This window comes from Rattus rattus, chromosome 4 (genome assembly GCF_011064425.1).
Source record: "Rattus rattus isolate New Zealand chromosome 4, Rrattus_CSIRO_v1, whole genome shotgun sequence".
Lineage (NCBI taxonomy): Eukaryota > Metazoa > Chordata > Mammalia > Rodentia > Muridae > Rattus > Rattus rattus.
In genome coordinates, this window is record NC_046157.1 from 90,045,158 (window position 1) to 90,070,166 (window position 25,009).

A 25,009-nucleotide genomic window follows, 5' to 3' on the forward strand; every position below is an offset into this window, starting at 1 on the left:
ACCTTAATCTCAGGTCTCTACACACGTCTGTATACAACCACACACGTGTATCCCTTAACATGAAAATATGCAACACACACACACACACACACACACACACACACACACACACACACACACAAAAAAAACATGGAAAAAGGGCTCCTTCTACATGGTGGAGAGATAACTACTTCTTTTCTGTTAAAAATCACGATATAGAAAAACAACATATTAGGCAAGTTTAATTCTCATTATTTAGTCTTGGGTCTTGAGTGGTAAACGAAATTTCCATAGTTAATTTTTATTACCTTAAAATAGAGCAACTCCAATAGTTGGAAGAAGTAAGGATAAGTCCACACTATGCTTCCCTTCTCCGCTTTCCGTCTTCTAGTCCTCTACTCTCCTTTTGTAGTTGGGACAAAGGCTTGTCAGTCTTTGAGTGGGAAAGTACTCTTCTGCTTTGGAAGGTCAGAGCAAATGGCCTGTGTGACTGGTGAACACTAGATTCTGTCTGCTGTTCTATGAAAGTATTCTGCTAGGAAGCATTTAGAGTTGTAATCAACTGTCTAGTATGTAAATGTGTCTTGTGACTTACTGTCACTTTCAAACTAGAAATACACAAAATGATGAGCTAAGAAGCAGCACAGAAAAGCTTCCTGGCCTTCAGATGCATCGCACATGTGCATAATTGATTCCTTGAAAGGTTAAATACCCTGAGCATATGTACAGAGAGTGGTGAGTTCCTAATCACTAAGGCCCTGGCTTTGTTTTACATAATTCCAAAGTAAATGCCATGTTTCTTCTTTGGGAATTTCAGGATTGGTATTCAGAAAGGCATATGTTCCCAAGGAGATAGCAGGGTGAAGGAATGGCACTTTCCAAACAGAGAGACCATTCATGTAGCCAGGACACCAAGCTTTTCAAAGCACAGACAGCCACTATATTCTCTTTGGAAATGAAACGCAATTATATGTTGAGGACAGTGCTAAATATAAACAGAGAAGGACAAGTATGTTCCTTTATTCTTATTTGTTTTTTGTGGCCTATTGGCTAGAAGAATTAGCTACTCAAACACACTACAATCCTTAATTAAAATAAACAGACCTGATGGCTTGGTAATACTTTATCATCTTCTCAGCTTACTAGAATTCTAAACACTATTCTTTTCTTATATCTGCAAACAGTTACAAAGACACTATGGAAATTAATTTAAAGAACATGTCATTAAGAGATATGCAGAGTAAAACAGTATTGCATATGCAAAGTGAGGAAAAGGGTAGTTACGTTTGTTCTATTTGGTTTCACCTGTCAACATGACAGCCTAGATTCATCTCTGTGAGAGCAGCAGCCTTCACTGGGGAATTTCCTTTATCAGGCTGGCCTATGGGCACATCTAGGGGGACTGTCATGATTCCTCATTGATGTAGGAGGGCCAGCTCACTCACAGCTGTGACATCCCTCGCTGTGCATGAGCCAGAAGGCCAGTCAGCAAGTTGTGATCCTCCACCATTTTTCCTGCAGTTCCTGCCTCAATGTCCCTCAATGATGGGTCATGACCTGGAAGTGCAAGCCAAATATACCCTTTCCTCTTGAAACTGATTTTGGTCAAAGCAATAATTACATAATGTTACATAATGGCTAATAAGCCAGTAGAAGATGAAAATGACGATTATTATTGTAAAGATTCAAGTTAGCAGTTTCTTATTTAGGGGGAAAAGGGATAAGAAACAATACATTGTATAAACAAGAATATTTTTAAAAATATAATTAACCAAAACTATAAACTGCTAACATTAAAATAGTAGACCGTTTTAGATATTTCTCAAATTTTTAAAATTTGTAAAGACAAGAATCACAAATTAAGATGATTAAGAAGGAATGTGTCATAGTAATAATCATGGTGTTAGTGTAATGGTCCCAGGTTGAAGGGCTCATGGCTTCCTTCTAAAAGTATATGTATAGATCATATACAAGAAGGACCTCAACCATAAGTCCCTAAAAGATAAGAAAATAAAAGATGGATAAAGTTTGGCCAGACCCCCAGAAACAGAGCTGCTGTGCTATACTAATAATGAGCAAATTAGGCTTCAGAAAAAAGTATGGTGTCTCTCCTCCATCTCCATTCCCCTTTCCTTGTTCAACCCTTGTCACTTCTATATGTAGGCATCTGTTTCCAACATCCTAGGACTTCTCACATACCCTCTTTTCCCCTATTCCAAGCTAACTGTTTTCAAGGCCTGGAATATTTACATTCTCAACCCCAGTGGTAATTATTAACTGCATATCAATGACTCAGGACTTGACATTCTATTACTGTTTGTATCTATGTGCTTTTATAATTAAATCACAGCACCTTAAGACAAAACCATACGCTATTTTTATTCACAATTTTTCCCAAACTTTCCTTCACTTTGGAATTTACTGTAGAGTTGAGCCTTATCTCTCAGCATTGTCCTACAGAAAGTCAAGTGACGATGTGTCATATCTATTGAAAAGACACTTATAAAAAGTGAAGCACTTGGGCTCCGTGATTCTGTAAATTGTCTCCTCCAGACTGAGCTAGTAATTCCATGTGGCCAGAAGCATGCCACCCTAAAGACAAGATCACATCCAATGAATGCAATCACACCTTGCACAATGTCCAGTATTTCATAGTCAACACATGTTACTGTGACATGTGAAAAAACTCTCAGTCTATAATAATCCAATTCATTCCCATGACTTCCAAAGAGCATGTGATTCAAAGTCTTCAGGTATTATTATCCAGCTTTGGCTCTAAGAGAGTGAGAATGACTGGGGAATGGTTGAATCAGAGAAGTCAAGGCAAGCTATAAATATTGTCACTATGAATGGTAATCACAGACCATGACAGACTGAAGCAAAGCAGAGAGAACTGTTCTTCTAAACAATCCTAAGTTGTTTATAAGTAGGTGGGGACACCATAGATTGAATGTTCCACATTTATCTCACTGGCCATCAAGAAGTGGCCATGGACCCTCTTTTCTCTTGGCCTCATAGAAAATTACCTTATGCGATCCTCTCTGAAACATGGTATTTCGAAGTATATAATATATGAATGATTTTCTAGAAAACCAGTGGTACACAGTACAGTATATGGTAAAATACAGTTGTATCCTGCTGTTGCCCAATGTTACTCTCTCTTTGCACAAGCACAGATCCCAGATGCTACATTAACATCACTATGTCTGTGTTTATATGTGTGTTAGTATGTATGTTTGTATATAGGGACATTTCACATTTGTTGTAAATATTTGTATTTTATACAATAGTTCCATGTAATAGGATTTTATAACAAATCTTATTTTTTCATTAAACATCTTATTTATAATTCATTTCATTTTCAATTTTATTATGTTTAAAGCTTCCACTTCAAATACTTATGGTCAATATTCAACCTCCGTTTCTTGTGTGGATAAATGAATGATTTTATAATAGTTTGTACTTTGTTCTAACTGTCGATCGAGCATTAGAGAAGAGATGCCTTGTCATGACACATGTGGTCCATGCTTCAAAGTTCGTCGCTAAAAGTTCCTCTTGCCACAACTTTGCATCACCTCCCCAAGACATGACTCACTCCTAAATTTATGCCTCACGATCTGCTTTTGAGATCAGGGGCAATCAGAAGTCAACTTGCTCGGGCAACTCGTAGCAGGAGCCATTCTCAGAGGTATCATTCCTACTACCACAAAGAGGCTGCTTGGCTTAGGACAGGCTGATGAACACCTGAACCAAGGTCACACGCCAATGCTCCCACTGTCTGCCCAGGTCTGGCACTATTTTACAAGGAACTGGAGGAAAACATAGATATTAAGCACTATGAGCTAAACACATGCCTGAGATTGTCTTTTTAATTAATTAATTAATTAATTAACATCCTAAATACTGTCCTCCTTCCAGCCTTCCCCAGAGAGTCCCTCCATTAATCCCGTCCCCTTATCCTTTGAGAGGTTGCCCCCACCCCCGTAACATTACTGAAATTGTGTCTGAAAGAAGAGATTTAAGTGGCTCAATGTCTTTTCTCTGTTTTCTCCAGATAGCAACTTCATCCTGGCCAATGCCCAAGTGGCTAAAGGTTTCCCCATAGTCTACTGTTCAGACGGCTTCTGTGAGCTGGCTGGCTTTGCACGAACTGAAGTCATGCAGAAGAGCTGCAGCTGCAAGTTTCTGTTTGGGGTGGAGACCAACGAGCAGCTGATGCTTCAGATCGAAAAGTCCCTGGAGGAGAAGGTAGAGTTCAAAGGAGAAATTATGTTCTACAAGAAGAATGGTGAGTTCCCTTGCTTTGGCACCTACTGAGGAGTACAGGATCTGCTTTATGTTCACTCCATGTGGACAGCCTTTCCTATAAGTACAATGTTTGGGAGAAGTTTCTCAGAGGTCATGGATGATGGACATGTTGCCATCACTGACAGCACAAGTAACATGGGACATTATACTAGAATTAAAACTATCCTATGTCAGTCTCTGTGCTGAATTAACTTGCTAAAACAAAATCTACTGGGACTATATCGACGTCATTTTAAAGTGTACATGTGCCTAATAGTTTCTAATAAATAGCTTTTCTCTAGACATAGTTTCCAAATTTCATACTCTTAAGACCTGCATGACAAATTTAACTCTCTTAAAGCAGAATTCTCAGGGTTTCCTATCAGAAAAGGAAGTTAACTTAAGAAATATCAGCATATGGATTTTTACAATCCTGTTCTGTCCACATAGAGCCTTTCTTGCCACTGTCAGAAATTTTAAAGACAGAGTAGAGCGAGTTTGTAAGACTCAAAACTACCTGTGGGGAAAGCAGGCAACTGACTTCCGCTGGTTTCAGTTGTATGAGTCTCTTCTCAATGAAAGGGAACCTGTAGCTGGACACGGAACTGTGGTGCTAACATCCCATGTGGGTGTGGATGTTGCTAGCTCACGGGCCCCGCAGTTCCAAGGAATCTCAATGGTTGCACATGGGAAGAATGCTAAGTGGAAAATTAGAAGAAGTTACAATTTCATCTTACTAACACAAGCCCATTAGTATTCTGAGTATGTGGGTAGAGTGCGAGATAATGCATTTCTAGCCTTCTTTGCTGTAGGACACATATGCAAGTAAAATTTGGGACAATGGCCCACAGAAAGGACAAACTTACATAAATTCTTGGGAAAATTCCTTAAAATAAAATCATCTTCCCTCTATTTTCTCTTATGAACAGAATTGTCTTGACAAGAAATCATGTAGTGAAGCCATAACCCCTAATGGGATTGCGTTTTAAGGCATTAAAGAGGCAATTAAGATTTAATGAGGCCATAAAGTGAGGATCTAATCTAATATGACTCCTGTTCTTATAAGCAGTGAGAAGAGGCAACAGGGATGTTGACATAGTGTCGAAGGACCATGTGAGGACTCTTTTACTCAAAACTTGTCAATGGTGACAACTATCAGCAGTTTCTTTTCTTCTAGGAGGCTCTCCCATGAACCGTTGACATCAGGAGAACCGTAAACCTCCAGTGCTCAGTATTGAGGGTACTGAAGTCAATGTCAGGGACAAAAACCAAACAGAAAATGCATCCACTTTTGGAAGACACTTGTCCTTGGAGGGCACTCCCTGATCACATGGCTGTTGAACACATAGTGTTAGTGACCGTTGGTGAGCTCTGCTCTAGAACAAGATGGCCCAGTTCTTTGGGCACTAGAACCATGGTTCAGCCCATTGTGGCTTTTATTTTCAGTGACAATAGAGGAGGCCTACATAGCAAATATGATCAAATGAAAGGGTTCTTCTAGCTCTGTGTAATTATACCACAGTGAGTGAAAAGAAGCCTGAGATAAAAGAACATGGGGAAGTCACTGAGGCTGTGGACTGGCAGAGGACTGATAAAGCTGCTGTCATGTGGAACAAAGGGGAAAAGACATCCTTTGTGCAAAACACCCACTGACTACAGACTCATCCTTCCTCCGGATGATGCCTAGTGTAGGTCACTCCAAGTCATTTAGAGTCTTTGTTTTTATGATTCAGAATTTCCAGTGTGCTCTTATTGAGAAAGACTTGAGCCAAGGAGAAAATGCAGGGGAAGAGCAAATGGTGGAGGCTTTGGAGGTGGTGTAGGTTTAAAGTAGGAAACACATGGTAGGCGCACTATCTAAAGTGTCTAGAATTTCCTAAACCCATTTTCTTAGGTATGCCTATAGCCCTGGACACACGTGAATGGAAATGATTCATGGCGCCAGTTTTCTCTAAGCAATCTTCCCAGGGGATTGTCTGACATTCTGGGCAACTAATTGATCTACTTATAGGTAATTGGGATTGCCATCCACACCGTGCAACTCATCCTGCATCAGAGACTTTTATGTGAACATTTATCTCTTAGTACAGCTAGGACTCTGGAAGTAGGTGCATTGGAGACTGTCCCATCTCCAGACCTTAAAGCCTGGAGTCTTGAGGAACATTTGTCACTTGATAGTTCCTTAATGAGTGTCTGTGCAAAGGAATAAAAGTTGATTCACAGGATGGATACATGAAGCTAGGTTTGCATTTGACATAAGGGTCTTCCTTCTCTTCTTCATCAAGGAGCATGCTCTCTTAAATAAGCTGTTAAAATGCCTCCTTCCTAGCAGCTGTTGGCCCATTGACTCATGACTGATCAGACAACCCACTGGGCATGTATAACTAAGTTTTGTGACTGCTGGTGCTCCCCAAATGACCTCTGTCTTGTAGGCTCCACAAATTTTGTGCAGCGTTTTTCTTCCTCCTTCATGAGGACACTGGTCAAAGCAGTGTTTATTCTCTTGCATCTTCTTCTGTCCCAGTGTGAAAATAATCGACTTTTGTATGCTCCTCATAAATAATGAGGAATATGAGTAAACAAACTCCTTCAATCCTTCACGCTATCACATTTTCAAACCACAGAAGGTGTTTCCTCCACCTTAGAACAAAGTGTGCTTTCTAGTTCTTTTGAGTCCCACTACAAAGAGAAAGGGCGCTTCTGTCTTCGGTCTCTGCAAACTGCTGTCTGACCTGCAACCCTCTCTGGCTCTTCCTCAGAATTCTTTAACCCAAAGACAGCTGAGTAGGTGGGTGCCACCGAGATATTTGCCTCATTCTAGCTTCTTTGTTAACTCTAATGGCAGTGATTAGTGTTTTCTCTACATTACAGAATGTCATTTTGACTGAAGCAGCCAATCCTAGCTCTTCATGTTCATAAAAATATTTTTTTTCTCTAAAGAAGCTGCTTTCCATGGACCTAATAATATTCCTTGCCTTCCCTTGGAGAAAGGAAAACATGGTAACCAGAAAATAGAAATGTGTCAGAGGACAAAGGTTTAAGAAAGAAATTAAAATTGTGCTTTGTAACTTATCAGTCTGCTTTCTTCTATATCACTGTGTTCAGGACCCTATTCCATCAAGTATTGGAAACTGGGTCTTAAGGAGGACCGGTTCATTGCTTCATCATTCTTGATCCTACACATCCAAGGACCAGATGTCTAAAGCCTTGGCTCCTTCCAAGGACTGTGAGGAAGTCTGTTTTCCATCTCTACCTGCTTTGGTGGCTCTTTGGCAATCTTTGCATTGGGTAGCTTGGGGAAGCACTACCCTTATCTCTTCCCTCATCCTTGCATAGGACTTACCTAGTTTGAGTAGCTACCCCCATTCTCTCTTGTAAATTCAGTTTTATATTTATTTCACTTATTTATTTACTTTTTCATTTACCATATGTATGCACATGAGTCATGGCACACAGGGGCATGTCCCAGGACAACTCGCTCAAGTTCATTCTCTCCTTCTACCATGTGGGACCTAAACCTCTTACTCTGGTAGAAAGGCCCAACACTGACCCATTTCACTGGACCAAAGCTTTTATTTTTATAAAGACCCTACTCACTTTGTATTAGGTCCTGTTTGAAAATTTACTTTAACTTATCTTTCTAAAGACTTAATACCCATGTATGTTTATCTAATAGGTATAGGGAAATGGACTTGAGTATATCCTTTTTTTTTTGAGGCAAGAGTATAAACCTAAATAATCAGTTAAACTCACATTAGATTAGGAGTTAATTCAAACATTCAAGATTATAAATTAGTAAATGAAAGAATATCACACAGAAGCACTCTTACTCCAGAGTCCTTGCTCTTAAATTTCTGTGATAAATTGGAGATGATGGCTCTTGCCAAGGTGATCAACAAATTTTTGATATTTCAGTGTCTTCAGTGATATTCAAATAGCCTAACAGACCTTCCAGCAGCCAAATGTTGGTTTCTAATCAACTGAATGCACAAAGAGGTAGCTTCTCACTGAATTTCCAAAAAGTACACACTGCCCTGTAAGAGTCAAGACTCAACTTCCCTGGGTTCAGAGTGTCACTGTTTCAGAACATCCACCGACTTCTATCCAGTATGTGCTACTGACTAAACATGCCCACCTGGATGGCTTCTGCATCTGGAAGTGGTGCCTGCATTCTCCCATGTGTTGGCCCAGTCATCCTTCTGCTTAGCACATCTGCTCCAGTTGGTCCGACTTCAGCTATGTTACTGTGAATGAAATCCTTTTTTTCCTGCTGTTCATAAAACACATATGCATGTATTCTGAAAGTAGCATGCATAGACAGGCAAGCTTTATTGTCGAGATAGTTTGCTTATTCTCCCTTTTCCTTTCCCCCTTCTCTTCCTCTACTTCCTTGTCTTCCCTTTACCCTATCCTCTCTCTTCCTCCCTTTCCTCCCCTACTCTTTTCCCTCTCTTCCCACCCTCTCCTCCTTTTTGAGAGTGAGCTTCACTGTATAACCTAGGCTGAGTTCAAACTCATAATTCCCTTGCTTCAGCTAGGATTGAAAGCATATCACATCCTTTCTTATTTTATACTTTGATCCTGCTTTTTATCTTTGACCTACACCTCAGTTGTTAACTCTGGCAATAGTTACATTGTTTCTTTGAATGCTGCCATGATAAAACACCAGACATGACCAACACAAGAACAACGGGTTAATTTCAGCTCACATTGGAAGGTATAGTCCCACGTCTGTATACACTCAAATTTCATTGTGCATTTTTCATGGACGGATATTAGTACTAATTACATGGACTGTTGAGAATCATGCTGCTGGGAATATGCAGGTGTTGGTAAATATACTTGTGTGCAAGTCACTTTATTTGTGTGCCTTCCCAGAAGGGCAACTGTTGGTCATCTGGCTCAGATGGAGTTCCAACTTCTTAGGAACTGCTGTCTACTTTCCACAATGGCTTCACTCACACCCACAGTGCACACGTCCCCGCAACAAGCCTAACATGTATAAGAGAGGAGGTGATTTTGATTTATAATTTATGGTAATTTTTTTTATTAACTTGAGTATTTCTTATATACATTTCGAGTGTTATTCCCTTTCCGGTTTCCGGGCAACATCCCCTCTCCCTCCCCTTCCTTATGGGTGTTCCCCTCCCAACCCTCCCCTTGCTTCCCTCTCCCCACAGTCTAGTTCACTGGGGGTTCAGTCTTAGCAGGACCCAGGGCTTCCCCTTCCACTGGTGCTCTTACTAGGATATTCATTGCTACCTATGAGGTCAGAGTCCAGGGTCAGTCCATGTATAGTCTTTTAGGTAGTGGCTTAGTCCCTGGAAGCTCTGGTTGCTTGGCATGTAATTTTTATTTATAATTCCTTCAGTAACTATTGACTATATGGACACAGGTAGAGCACTATACATTCAAGTTCATCTCCCATTTTTAAGTCAGATTATAGATCTTCTTGATCTTGGGTTATAGGAGTTGGCTGTAGATCTTGGATACTAAGCCCTTACCTGATGTATGGCTTTCAAACAACTTTTTTAGCTGGGAGGGTGTCTGCTTTCTTTCTCCATGGTTCCTTTTTTGCCTCGTGTTTACTTTGCTTTAACCTATAATATTGAGGGATAGATTTTTGTGTACATTATTGTAAAATTTATGGTTTTAAAATCTTACATCTGTTATACCAGGTCTTTTAGTTATTGGAGTTGATTTTTTTCTATGAGTAAACTTTTGTAATATAACAATCAACTTCATGTTTTTGCATATAGAATTCCAGGTTCCTTGTCTTCATGTATTGAGCAGATTGTCATTCAGGCCTTTTTCTGTCTTATGACCTTGTTGAAAATTAGTCAGCTACATATTTGGCTTTATATCCAGTCTCTGCATTTTCTTCCAACCTACTTTGTGTCTCTTTTCATGACAGCATCATACTGCTTTGTATGCTATGGCTTAAAGATATAGCATTAAACCAGGTGGAGTGATATCCCAAAATTCCAACATGATTGGGATTTGTTCCTCATAATGAGCTTATCAGTTTTATCTCTTTTGTTTCCTTTATAGTTTTTAAGGACTGGCTTTAGAGAATGTCATTATGATGTAGATATTGCATTTCAAAAAGTAGACACCTCAACACTGTTGATTTTCCAGTTGTACATGTGGGATGTATTTGCATTGGTTTGGGCCTTCTTTAACTTCTTTATCAATGTCTTGAAGTTGTCAATGCACAGCTCTCTTCTCTTTATTTTATCACTTTCCTTCCTTCTGACACTAAGCTTATGCATAAGACTGTTGAGTGAGTTTTATGCCCAGTTATTCAAAATGAAGATGTGACAGAATTCTAGAATTCTTTTTACACCCTGTAGGTATTTTAAATTTGGAGTTCAATATAGGCAAGTAGGAAAAAAATGGGCTTTCAGAATGTCAAATTATTCTCAAAGTTAACACTTTAAATGTGCATCATATGTATTTCTAGTTTGACTATTGAGATTGGGTTCGTATCTACTGCTGTATAAGAGTCAAAGTTTCGAGCAAAGTGTACTGTGTTCATCTGATTATTATATGAACCATAAGAATGCATGGTTTGTGGGCAAGCACAGTTTCTACAGTGTAACTGATGTGACTGTAAGAGTTCCTAGCATGGTGTAGGATGATGTCACAGGTGAGGCAGGTACAGGATAGAAGGAGGCCTGTCGTTGGAGGAGAAGGAAGGATGGGCGGGAGAGAAGTTTGAAGGAAGAGGAGGAGACCAGGGGAGAGAGCAGGAGACAGGGCAGAGGAAAGAGAGGAGAAGCCGTAACAGGACAAGATGGCAGGTGACGTTAAGATTCTGCTCTGTGTATTTACAGGTTGTTATTAATGTTCTCAAGGGATGGATGGTACCGGGCTTTGTATGTTTAAGTGGGCAATTATATCTTACCAATTGGGTCAAGGATTGGGTGTTGTGTGTTCTTTTATGTGGTGGTTTGAGAGTAAGAAAGTGTGGCTGGGATGTGTTTCTGCCAAGATATCTAGCAGATACCTGGGACACCATGGCGTGGGCCTAGCAGGGTAAAAGACAACCGTACTTTTTATTTTTATATTTTACAACAACAGCATGGTCATAATTTTTAGTTATGTTAGAATACTACATTTAGAGACTAATAAATCAAGCCACCTGGGAATCTCCTTCTAGAATAGATTAAGAATCTATTCCCAAGACAGAAAGCAAAGGATAGCGTATTCTAAGAACCTCATGAGGAAAGATCTCTCTTGAGCAAGAAAAGATGGTTTGCCTGCCAGAACCAGAACAAAGGAAAGGACAGTCTGATTGTGACAATCACTAGAACAAGGTTATTTGTCTAGATGGGCTTTCGGCATCACCAATCAGAGCATTCATGGCAACCTTAAGACAATGTGTTTACGTGCATTCAGGGCAACCTGAGGACAATGTGCTTACATGCATACAAGGCTACAACCAAGAAGACTATACTGTGCAGAGATTTCTGTTGAAATTTAAAAGTGTTTGTGCTGGTCTCCAAGGAGTTTGGCTGCTTTGCCCCACCCCTTAAAAAACTGTGAAGAAAGAGACTTTGAAAGCTATTTTCTGTGAAAGGGTTACAGCTCTCAGACTGATTATGGGAAAAGGATGTCTATACAATGCCCTCAGAACCCACCGCTTTATAATACGCCATTTGCAGCTTGGTTGCTTAGAATACCTATTATCCCATCTTGAAATTTTGTGAGTCAGCACTTTGGGCTGGCTTGGGCAGTTGCTTTTCCTGTGTGGAGTTGGGAGAGGTGTTACTTTATAGGGGTCTTGGTCACATTTATTTTCTCTGCCAGTTAAAGAGTTAAAAAATGGAAAACTCTCACACATAATAAAAAGGAGCAGGGAGAATCTGCAGACAATAACGAAAAAACAGTTATTAGTGGAAAGAAATCACACACAAAGAGCAGAGGGGGAATTGGGAGCCTCCAATACAATCTTTCCTTGAATATAGGTCTTTGAGGTGACCTCATCTCCTAATTTAATGTTTACGGTTTGAACAAAGAGAGGGATTATAAGCCTACATCTTATGAGTAATCATGATCAGCCCTTGAACTTGTTGGATAGGTCCATCTGCAGAATCAGAGAGGTCCTCCTTATGGGAAAAAAATGCCTGTTCAGTCTTTATTCCTTCATTTCCAGTCAAAGTTTAAGAAAAAAGGTGTGAGTTTGCCACTTTTATTATGTATTTGTGGCCCCCACTCTCGGTTGGTATGTTAGCCAGGATCTATCCATTTGACAACTAGGTTTTCAGATTAGCTATGTGAAATGCCTTTGAGTAAAGTAGTTCTGGGTCCTGCAAATCAGCCCCCTCAAGTGCAGACATAATGTTCTCTATGCTTTGGGTTAAGCTTCTTACCTCGTAAGTTTTTGTTTTTGATACTCATTGGGCATTGCTCTATTATCAACCCTACAGCTTCTAACTTTGCTTTGACAACCAAAGTACTGGGATTATGAGACTGTACCATCATACCGGACTAGCTAAAATTTTTGAAATGATATTCAGTGTACCTTTTCAGTCTTGATAAAGAGTTAGTGTTTTCATATTCTTTCTTATGTCTTTTATATTCCAGAGGTTAATTTCAGAACTATAGGAAACCTCAAAAGGTTTGATCCAGGATGACAACGTTCAGCAGGCACACACATGTATAAGGCCACATATATGTGGGACTTGTAGAGTAAAGAGCCACACCTCAATTCCAGGGCTTACAATCCACCAACTCTGAACTTGAAATCACAGCAAACCTGAGCTTTCCGCAAGCCCAGGACTTGAAATCTCTGCAAATCCCACATTAGAAAACATCCCCCCTCCCAAGAAACCATATATAAGCCTGCCTCCAACTGCATTCCCCGCTGCTTCTTGCACAAGCAAAGGCATCTACCCTACTGTGTGTTTTGGGAAATACATATTTTTTTAAAAAGTACCATGCTACCACCGGCAGGGAACCAGCAGACAGGCCAGCCTGTTCTCAGCCCAGCAAACTCTCTAACTCAGAGCTCCAAAATCTCTCTTTTCATTCAGCTCACAAATTTCTCATGTCCCGGTGCTGCCACGTCAGCCCCGTGCTTCCAAATTCCCATGACTACCTGGGGTGCACGTCTCCCAAAGCCATGTTCTACTACTGTACCTTTTCCTGGAACTCAATTGAGTCAATGCATGAAGGAAAACACCATACAAACTTGGTCTAGAATCAATAGGTGACACAGTTGCTTGGCACAGCAACTACCATCCTAATTTGTAAGATATTCTAAGTTATAAATCCTCTGGTAGTGTAGCCCCGTGGATCCACCACCTTAACCGGGGGCCTCCACTACCTACGTTTTGTCTCCATCTTTCTACCATCCAAAAGCAAGTATCTTTCTCCTGCCTCCCCTCTTCCTGTCTCTGACTTGAAGTCCTGCCTACTCATCCAGTGATTGTTTCCTTGAAATCTTTATCCATTAGGGGAATTCTGCCACATCTCACCTTTTCTGTCCAATAAAAACAAACAAACAAACAAACAAGCAAACCCAATCATTTCCTTTCAAATATAAACTGAGTATAACTATCATTTTGTATTTTATAAAGTACAAGATACACCTACCACCCAGTCCATTATTTTTGTCAATTTAGTAGAACACTCTGTTACCTATCCTAACTTTAAAAAGGCTTATAAATCTATTCCTGGATTTCTGACAGGATTGAAGACTAATTATAGTCTCATAGCCAGCCCAGGCTATTTAGCATTGAGAGAATATATTTAAAAGGATAGTTTTCAGATAGTATACAAGCTATTTCTAAATAAAACATCTTGTAAACACCCTAGTAATTAACTCAGAGCCAAGAATTTGCTATCTGACCCTAAAGTCATAGACTCAATCATTTCAGATCAGTTCATAATGACATTTATAGAAAGGCTGGGTTTAAACTGTGTATTTTTAAAATTTTTGTATCAATAGAACAAATTTATACTAATGAAAACCTTGATTCTGTACCAAAGCAAATTTTGTACCAATGAAGAAATTATAACTTAAAGATTGCTACCACGTGAGATTATGGCTTCACAATCAATTCTAGCTTTTTTCTCCCTGTTCAGATTATGATCATCTCTAAATTCCCAGAACATCAACTTAGAATAACCACATCCAGACGCCCAAGTCCAAGAAACCATGAGGATGACTCTTCATAAATTTTTCCTGCTAAATATGGGCATTGAGATATCCTTGAAGGAAGAGGAAGGATAGGGAAAATGGGGGAATTGATTGGCCTTAAGAAGGCCACACAAATGATTTACAGTCTCTGATGTCTGTGTCCTAACTGGATCCCACTGAAAGTCCATGAGATCAAGGAGTTTCAGCAGGTCAGTTCATCATGTCTGGTGATCTCACCAAAGCTGTATATTATATAATATATAAGTCTCAAAACAAAATTTTAGTATCATCTAGATATCTTTTTTGTTTGAGTGTCTTGAATCCAGTTTTCTCGGGGATCTCTCTTTGTCATATATGATCCATATAACTCTGGAAGGTGTCCAGAGTCTAATCACCTTTTCTAAAAATGAAAAGACAAAACATTTCTCCCAAATCAGCCTATCCTTCAGTCGGCAACCAGGAAAGCTTGTATCCTGTCTTCTCTTCCAGAGGAATAATGAAACAACCAAAAAACTCCTACACTGTTTCTGCCAATAAATCTCTAGTGTGAAGTTTACTGTGCTGTGTGCCTTTGTTGGATTCCTTGGCTTCCAACTGCCAGATAATTTTCTCCTCAGAGCTGTAACACTTTCATTAGCTTTATGACTAGACAGGCTCTCCTGGTAGTTGTGCTCTCACTCAGGGTCTGAACTGGACTGGAACCCTATGCTTTCATCTCCAGTTCACATGTAACAGACTCACCTTTCCCATCCACCTTTGCTATCGGTAAGTAGTTCCCCTAATGGGCACCACTACCCAAGCCACAGTACTGAAGGCTACAGCTGGCCCTGATCACATGACCAAGTCTCCCAACCTTTGAAGCTGCAATCCTACAGTTTTCTTAGTCCCAAATGGGCTATTGTACTCTTTCTCTAATCTCTCCTCCCACCCTCTCTCTGGAGTTGCCCATATTCTTCTTTGATTTCTGGCTTCAACAATTTCCACAATTCTTCTAGGCCCTTCTTGATTTTGCAACCGTATTACTGAGTTGTTCTCATGTATGAGACCCCTGCATCCACCTCCTAGAGCTAGATTCTTGTCCTCATCTTCTGGCCTCCATGAAACCAGGTGTCAAATGTCTCCTCATGCATAGGTGGGCTAAGCCCTGAAACCCAGTTGAGTGTGTTGATAATCTAATGAATAACTTGTATCTTCCTCCAGTCTTCTCTGAGTCCTAGAGATGCCCTTGATTAGACACTACAGTGACATTTTCCTCCTTGTCCACTTTCTCATTGATGAGAGCAGCAATTTCTATATCATTTCATTCCCCTTTGGGATTCCTCTTAGAAAGCCTCCAGCCTCTACAGCTTGCACCCAACTGGAAGAGCCATAAACTTGTTTGCTTCTGCAATCAAATTTGGCCTCAATTTGCCTTAGATAATCAATCCAAAGGGCTGTCTAATGGTACCCTACATCCTAATACTATTGGGGACTTTTACAAATACTGTGAGCAATCAGGAAATGGAAAGAGATTTCTCATTTCCTATATTTGAGTTTTTGCTTCTTTCACTCCACATCCTGTTTGTTTTTGTATGGTCCCAACACACTGATCTTTTAAGTACAGTTGATGGCTTCATGAATCTGTAAGCTTGTTGCAAAATGGGACCTGCTGTGCAATGACCTAGCAAGATGGGGAGAAAGCAAAGTAGTCTAGATGCAACATACACACAGTGTACACACTCCTAGTTGGCTGGTGCCTCTCTCAGCTCCTTCCTGTACTGTCATCTGACTATAGCCAGGGCTCAAAAATTTCCAATCTGCAAGCCTTTTTTGTTTTCAGCTTACTGGATTCAGTTTTACAGGATTTGGATGGCTTTTAGGTATGAGTGGCATTACAGTGTCATTTTATACTATCCCACTTCAAGTCAAAGCTGGCTCTGGAGTTTGGTATGGCTCTCCCTTCTATAGCTCCAAGCTTACTTACAAAATCTCTGTCCCGTAGTAGGTGAGCATCCTGACTATGTGACAGAGAAAGAAGGGCAAAGTAGGAAAAAATGACAGACTATTCCAAGAGTGGATTATTTCTTCTTATTTCACGCTCATTTTTGTTTCTGTTTAACCCTTTAAAACTTTTGCTAAGATAAGAAGATTCTTATTTCAGGATTTGTAAGACTTGTGTAAACTTTCAAGATATTAAATTTGTAAGAAAATATATTGTGTATGGTTAAAAATCTGTAAAACTGTAACAAATGCATAATTTAATACTAAAAAGCACACAGAGGAGTGGAAGGGGTGGAGGTATTTGGAGGAGAAACAAGGAAAAGGGATAACATTTAAAATGTAAAAAAATAAAATGAATAATAAATTTAAGAAAAAGAACAAATAAAACTTAAAATCAGGATTGAGCTTCCAGTTTCTGCTGTACCAGGCCCACAGCTCTCTGTACCCAAATCCCATTAGGAAGAGAGCTGGACTCTCAGAAGTGGGGACAGTCCTTAGAGCTCAGCTGAGACCACCACTTCTGCTCATATTCCTGGCCCAAGAGGAACCAGCCTAGTGCCCTCTGGACACAGGAACCTAGGAGCAGTCAGGTACAGGTTCATTCCAGTCTCTGACTGCTCCCAGAACTGAAAGCCAGTCACCAGGAGCACTAACACACTTGAGAACGGAGGTAAGACCAACTCTTCTGCTCCAAGCGACCCGCCTGGAGCCCTCAGGAGACACAAACACAGAAGTAGTTTGGGACAGGACACTTCCAGTTTCTGCCTGTGCCCAGAACTGACCTGAGCCCACAGCTCTCTGTACCCAGATCCCACTTGGAGAAAGACAATTTCCATGAAAGATGACACACAGGATTACTGGAGAGTCAAGTCACTGTCAGAGACAGCTAGAACAGCTAACACCAGAGACAATCTGATGGCCAGAGGCAAGTGCGGGAACCTAAGCAACAGAAACCAAGACTACTTGGCATCATCAGAGCCCAGTTCTTCCATCAAAACAAATACTGGATATCCAAACACACTGAAAAGCAAGATTTGGATTTAAAATTACCTCTCATGATGATATAAAGGACTTGAAGAAGGACATAAATATCTCCCTTAAAGGTATACTGAAGAACACAGGTAAATAAGTAGAAAGTCTTAAAGAGGAAACACAAAAGTCCCTTAAAGAATTACAGGAAAACATAACCAAACAGTAGAAGGAATTGAACAAAACCATCCAGGATCTAAAAGTATAAATAGAGACAATAAAGAAATTGCAAAGGGAGACAATCCTGGAGATAGAAAACTTAGAAAAGAGATCAGGAGTCATAGACACAAGCATCACAACCAGAATACAAGAGATAGAAGAAAGAATTTCCAGGCAGAAGACACCATAGAAAAACATTGAAACAACTGTCAAAGAAAATGTAAAATGCAAAAAGTGTCAAACCCAAAACATCCAGGAAATCCAGGACACAATGAGAAGATCGAATTTAAAGATAATATGTATAGAAGAGAACAAAGATTCACAACCTTAAGGAAGAGTAATTATCTTCAATAAAATTATAGAAGAAAACTTCCCTAACCTAAAGAAAGAGATGCCCATAAACATACAAGAAACATACAGAACTCCAAATAGATTGGACCAGAAAAGAAATTCCTCTTTCACATGATATTCCAAACATGAAATGCACAAAACAAAGAATATTAAAAACAATAAGAGAAAAAGGTTAAGTAACATATAAAGTCAGACATATCAGAATTACACCACACATATTACCAATGACTATGAATGCCAGCAGATCCTGGGAAGATGACATACAGACCTTAAGAGAACACAAATGCCAGCCCAGGCTACTATATCCAGCAAAACTCTTAATTACTATAGATGGAGAAACCAAGATATTCCATGACAAAACCAAATTTACACAATACCTTTCCACAAATCCAGCTCTTACAGGATAAGAGATTAAAAAAAAAAAAACAATACAAGAGGGAGACTACACCCTAGAAAAAGCAAGAAAGTAATCTTCTTGCAACAAACACAAAAGAAGAGAGCCACACGAATACAATTCTACCTCTAAAAACAAAAATAACAGGGAACAATTATTATTCCTTAATATCTCTTAAGATCAATGGACTCAATTTCCCAAGAAAAAGACATAGATTTACAGACTGGAAACATAAAAAGGACCCAGGATTTTGCTGCATACAGAAAACACACCTCAGTAACAAGGACAGATACTACCTCAGAGTAAGAGGGTGGAAAACAATTTTGCAAGCAAATGGTCTAAAGAGACAAGCTGGAATATCCATTCTAATATCGAATAAAATCACCTTTCAACCAAAAATTATCAAAAAAACATAAGGAAGGACATTTCAGATTCATAAAAAGATAAATCTGCCAAGATGAACTCTCAATCCTGAATATATGTGCTTCAAGTGCAAGGGAACCTACATTTATAAAAGTAACCATACTAAAGCCCAAAGCACACATCGCATCTCACAAAGTATTAGTGGGAGACTTCAGCACTGCACTCTTATCAATGGAGAGATCATGGAAACAGAAACTAAGCAGAGACATGGACAAACTAACAGGAGTTATGAACCAAATGGATTTAACAAATATTTATAGAACATTTCATCCTAAAACAAAAGAATATACCTTCTTCTCAGTACCTCATAGTACCTTCTCTAAAATTGAACATATAATCAGTCACAAAACATGCTTCAACAGATACAAGGAGACAGAAATAACCCCATGCATCCAATCAAATCACAGCAGACTAAGACTGGTCTTCAATAACCGCAAAAACGACAGAAAGTCCACATTCACATGGAATTTGAACAAAACTCTACTCATTGATAACTTGCTCAAAAAAAAACAAAGAAAGAAAGAAGGAAATTAAAGACTTTTAGAATTTAATGCAAATGACGGCACAACATACTCAAACCTATGGGACTCAATGAAAGCAGTGCTAAGAGGAAAACTCATATCTGAGCGCCTCCAAAAAGAAACCGCTGAGAACATACACTAGCAGCTTGACAGCACACCCAAAAGCTCTAGAACAAAAGGAAGCAAATACACCCAAGAGGAGTAGATGGCAGGAAATAATCAAACTGAGGGCTGAAATCAACCAAGTAGAAACAAAAGGAACTATACAAAGAATCAACAAAACCAGGAGCTGGTCCTTTGAGAAAATCCACAAGATAGAAAAAACCTTAGCCAGACTAACCAGAAAGCACAGTGAGAGTATCCAAATTAACAAAAACAGAAATGAAATGGGGGGGAATAACAGAATCTGAGGAAATTAAAAAGAATCAGATCCTACTACAAAAGCCTCTATTCAACAAAATTGGAAAATCTGAAGGAAATGGACAATTTTCTAGACAGATACCAGGTACCAAAGTTAAATCAGGAACAGATAAATTATCTTACTAGTCCTAGAAATTTTAAAGTAATAGAAGCAGTTATTAAAAGTCTCCCAACCAAAAAAGCCCAAGACCATATGGGATTAGTCGAGAATTCTATCAGAGCTTCATAGAAAACCTCATCCCAATACTGTCCAAACTATTCCACAAAATAGAAACAGAAGGAAAACTACCCAATTCTTTCTATGATGCCAAAATCACGTTTATCCCTAAACTACACAAAGACACAACAAAGAAAGAGAACTTCAGACCAATTTCCCTTATGAATATAGATGCAAAAATACTCAATAAAATTCTTGCAAAGCAAATCCAAGAACACATCAAAAAGATCATCCATTATGATCAAGTAGGCTTCATCCCAGTAATGCAAGCATGGTTCAATATATGGAAATCCACCAACATAATCCACTATATAAACAAACTCAAAATAAAAAAAAAAAACATGATCATCTCATTAGATGCTGAGAAAGCATTTGACAAAATTCAACACTGCTTCATGTTAAAAGTCTTGGAAAGAGCAGGAATTCAAGGCCCATAGCTAAACATAGTAAACATAATATGTAGCAAAGCAGTAAGCAACATCAAACTAAATGGAGAGAAACTTGAAGCAATTCCACTAAAATCAGACAAGGCTGCCCACTCTCTCCCTACTTATTCAATATAGTACTCAAATTCCTGTCCAGAGCAATCAAACCATGAAGAGAGGTCAAAGGAAATTGGGAGGGAAGAAGTCAAAATATCACTATTTGCAGAGGATATGACAGTATACTTAAGTGACTCCAAAAGTTCCACCACAGAAGTACTAAGCCTGATAAACAACTTCAGCAAAGTGGATGAGTATAAAATTAACTCAAACAAATTTGTAGCCTTCCTTTCCTCAAAGGATAAACAGGCTGAGAAAGAAGTGAGGGAAATGACACCTTTCACAATAGTCACAAATAACATGAAATACCTCTGTTTGACTCTAACCAAACAAGTGAAATATCTGTATGACAAGTCTCTGAAGCAAGAAATTGAAGAAGATCTCAGAAGATGGAAAGACCTCCCACGTTCATGGATTGGTAGGATTAATATAGTAAAAATGGCCATTTTGTCCAAAGCAGTCTACGTATTCAATGCAATCCCCATAAATATTCCAACTCAATTCTTCATAGAGTTAGAAAGAGCAATTTGCAAATTCATTTGGAATAACAAAAATCACAGGATATCAAAGACTATCCTCAACAATAAAAGAACTTCTGGGAGAATCACCATCCTTGACCTCAAGCTGTATTGTAGAGCAATAGTGATAAAAAAAAAATAACAAAAAAAAAAACAAAACAAAAAAAACTGTATGGTATTGGTACAGAGACAGGCAGGTAGATGAATGGAATAGAATTTAAGACCCAGAAATGGACCCATATACTTATGATCACTTGATCCAGCACATATATACATGTCACCAAACCCAAAAACTATTGATGAAATCAAGCAATGAATACTGACAGGAGCCTGATTAGAGATGTCTTCTGAGAGGCTCAGCCAGCGTATGACAAATAAAGAGGCAAATGCTAGCAGCAAACCATTGAAGTGAGAACAGAGTCACCATTGGAGGAGTTAGAGAAAGGATTGACGGAGCCGAACAGGCTTGCCACCCCATAAAACAGCAATACTAACCAATCAGAGCTCCAAGGGGACTAAAGCACTCTCAAAAAGCTACACATGGACAGACCTATGACTTCAAATGTAAGCAGAGGATGGCCTTTTGGGGCACCAATGGGAGGAGAAGCCCTTGGTTCTACCAAAGCTGGACCTCCCAGCATAAAGAAATATCAGGGACCTGAGGAAAGAAGGAATGGGTAGTTGGGGAGGGAAAACATCCTCCTAGAAGATGGGGGAGGGGGATGGGAGCTAATGGATGGGAAATCAGGAAAGGGGATAACATTTGAAATGTAAATAAAAATATCCAATGTAAAAAGAAAAAAAAATCAGGGTTGATAGTTAAAAATTAATACATAGGTAGTCATAATGAAAATATATGGCTTGTAGTCATCTTAAGTGCTATACTCATATAGAGGTAGCCACATAGCTGACCGCCATCTTTGTTAAACTATAACAGGATGCATTTTACCATGTGAGTTCATTCCCATCTATATTTAAGCCGACCACACAGTACAAAACAATCAAGGGGAAAAAAATAATTCCTTCTAGCTCTAAAGCCCAAATCCCATGATCCCTCCAGTATTTCTGATCATGCTAAGGATATTCCGCCTTATGGCCTCATCTCACTATCCAGCCTTCTGCTCTCTGTTCTCTTTGGTCTCCTGATCTCCTTCTTCAGCAATAGGTTACCAAAATCAACTTTTGGATACCCACTTTCTACCACCTAACAGCCTTTAGTCCTGCTATTCCTGCTATGTAGTGGGAGTCACCTTTCCTCCCAATCCCTGGCCTCAATTGGCCATTGTTCTCTTCTTGCGGGAGGTTGCTAGGATGGACTGCTTCATCAGGGTACATGTCAGTGAGCATTCTCAAGAAGAAATGTATCGTGGTCCTACACTGCTAATTCTTCCACCTTTATTAAAGAATTTCAATACATTACCCAATTTTACAACTTCATTTCCCATGACATTCAGAAGTCTTTCTCCTCAGTTTTTCCTTAACTTTCAGTGATGTTTCCATGACTTTCTTCCTAAGGAATGCAGGTGAGTCTGGGACCAGGCTATGATCAGGCTGGAATACACATACCCTGATAACATCCCCTCAGGGAACAAGTTTTTCTGGATGCGGCCTTTTCCAGTCCTCTAGATCCCCAGCAACACAACATATTTTCCTTTACTTGGACTGGCCAATATACTCAATTTTCTTCCTAACTCACTTGCATCTTCCTACCCTAGCGATTTCAGGACAGCCCACACCTATTTGGACAGGTTCTAGCCTCTGACTTCTCTTCCCTTTGTCTCTTCCTAATCCAGTCTTAAACAACACATAGACCATCTTCTCTTCTGAAGTCCATCCTTGCAAATTAGCCAGGATGACACTTCTGTCCACTAAACTTTATGTCTGTCTGTGGATATAGGGTTTCACCCTATAAGCAGAGGTATAATGACTAGCTGTCCATACCTCACATTACTTATCTGGGATTAGCTAGTGCTCACAAGGCCATTACTCTTGATATAAAACACACAATTCAATTACTCTCAGCCCCCATTACCAAGGATGATACTCTATCCTTCCCAGGAATGGCTGTGTTCCTGAGCTCTTGGAGCTCTTCTTTCTCCCTTCTTGCTCATTCCCTATATGGAGTGGCCCTTGGTCCCTTTAGTGAGCCCCTTCCTTAAACTCATTACTTAGCTTTTTTGTAAGTCTCGACAGGATCTTATGGCCCTGGCACTGTATCATCTAGATTTGACTTGTCTCTTTTCACTCTATGTCACAGAGAAGGAGGGATATGGCCTCAGGTTCCTATATCACCAACTGGGAAATTTTTTTTATATTTCATAAAATTATTTGTTTTATTTTTAGAAATTATAATTGCATCATTTATTCTTTCCATTCCTGCCTTCATCCCTCCCATGTACCGCTCCTTGCTCTTTCGGATTCGGGCTTTCTTTTTTATAACATACATGTATGTGTATGTTAGAAGCTTTACCAATAAAGTCTTACCAGCATGCCTGCATAAATATCAATAGACATGACCAGAAGATGGAAACTAATAGTCATGAAAAATAGATAGGAAAACTCCACATGCCGCCATCCTACATAAAACCTACAGGCAACGGAGGAAGACGAGCATTAAAGTAATTTCTCTTCTCGGGTAAAGAACAGAAAAGTTGGTCACCCCCTGAAAACACATAGACTAAAATCGTAGAGATTAACATAGTTGCATTTGTGTATTTACAACACTTTTTAAAATAATTTACAAAAATTTTTAATTAAACATACAGTTAGCTTACATTTTGACACTTATACTAATAGATATGTATATAATGTAAACAAATTCTCATTTTTTAAAAGTTTTCCTTATTGCTTTTATTTTTTTAATTGTTTAAGTTTTTTATCTTTATTAATTGAGTATTTCTTATTTACATTTCGATTATTATTCCCTTTCCGATTTCAGCCAACATCCCCTGACCTCTCCCCTCCCTTCTATATGGGCCTCCTCCCCATCCTCCCCCATTGCCGCCTCCCCCCAACAATCACGTTCACTGGGGGTTCAGTCTTAGGGACCAAGGGCTTCCCTTCCACTGGTGATCTTACTAGGATATTCATTGCTACCTATGAGGTCAGAGTCCAGGGTCAGTCCATGTATAGTCTTTTTAGGTAGTGGCTTAGTCCCTGGAAGCTCTAGTTGGTTGGCATTGTTGTTCATATGAGGTCTTGAGCCCCTTCAAGCTCTTCCAGTTCTTTCTCTGATTCCTTCAACGGGTGTCCTGTTTTCAGTTCAGTGGTTTGCTGTTGGCATTCGCCTATGTATTTGCTGTATTCTGGCTGTGTCTCTCAGGAGAGATCTACATCCAGTTCCTGTCGGTCTGCACTTCTTTGCTTCATCCATCTTATCTAATTGGGTGGCTGTATATGTATGGGCCACATGTGGGGCAGGCTCTGAATGGGTGTTCCTTCTGCCTCTGTTTAAACTTTGCCTCCCTATTCCCTGCCAAGGTTTTTCTTGTTCCCCTTTTAAAGAAGAAGTGAAGCATTCGCATTTTGGTTATCCCTCTTGAGTTTCATGTGTTCTGTGCATCTAGGGTAATTCAAGCATTTGGGCTAATAGCCACTTATCAATGAGTACATACCATGTGTGTTTTTCTGTGATTGGGTTATCTCACTCAGGATGATATTTTCAGTTCTATACATTTGCCTATGAATTTCATAAAGTCATTGTTTTTGATAGCTGAGTAGTATTCCATTGTGTAGATGTACCACATTTTCTGTATCCATTCCTCTGTTGAAGGGCATCTGGGTTCTTTGCAGCTTCTGGCTATTATAAATAAGGCTGCTGATGAACATAGTGGAGCATGTGTCTTTTTTATATGTTGGGGCATCTTGTGGGTATATGCCCAAGAGAGGTATAGCTGGGTCCTCAGGTAGTTCAATGTCCAATTATCTGAGGACCCTCCAGACTGATTTCCAGAATGGTTGTACCAGTCTGCAATCCCACCAATCCTGCGCTTGCTTCTCGCTATCAGATTATCTCTGGTGTTACTTTGTTCTGCTATTTCTG

General features: G+C 39.5%; 1 protein-coding gene across 1 annotated transcript in view; it reads left to right on the top strand.

Annotated features, from left to right (window-relative positions):
* The window catches only part of Kcnh8 (potassium voltage-gated channel subfamily H member 8), a 582,230-nt gene that overhangs the window by 330,197 nt on the left and 227,024 nt on the right, over nt 1-25,009 (top strand). Inside the window, exon 2 of the mRNA XM_032900823.1 lies at nt 4,034-4,267. Within this exon, the coding sequence (XP_032756714.1) occupies nt 4,034-4,267 (234 nt within the window). The remainder of the gene's footprint in view (nt 1-4,033; nt 4,268-25,009) is intronic.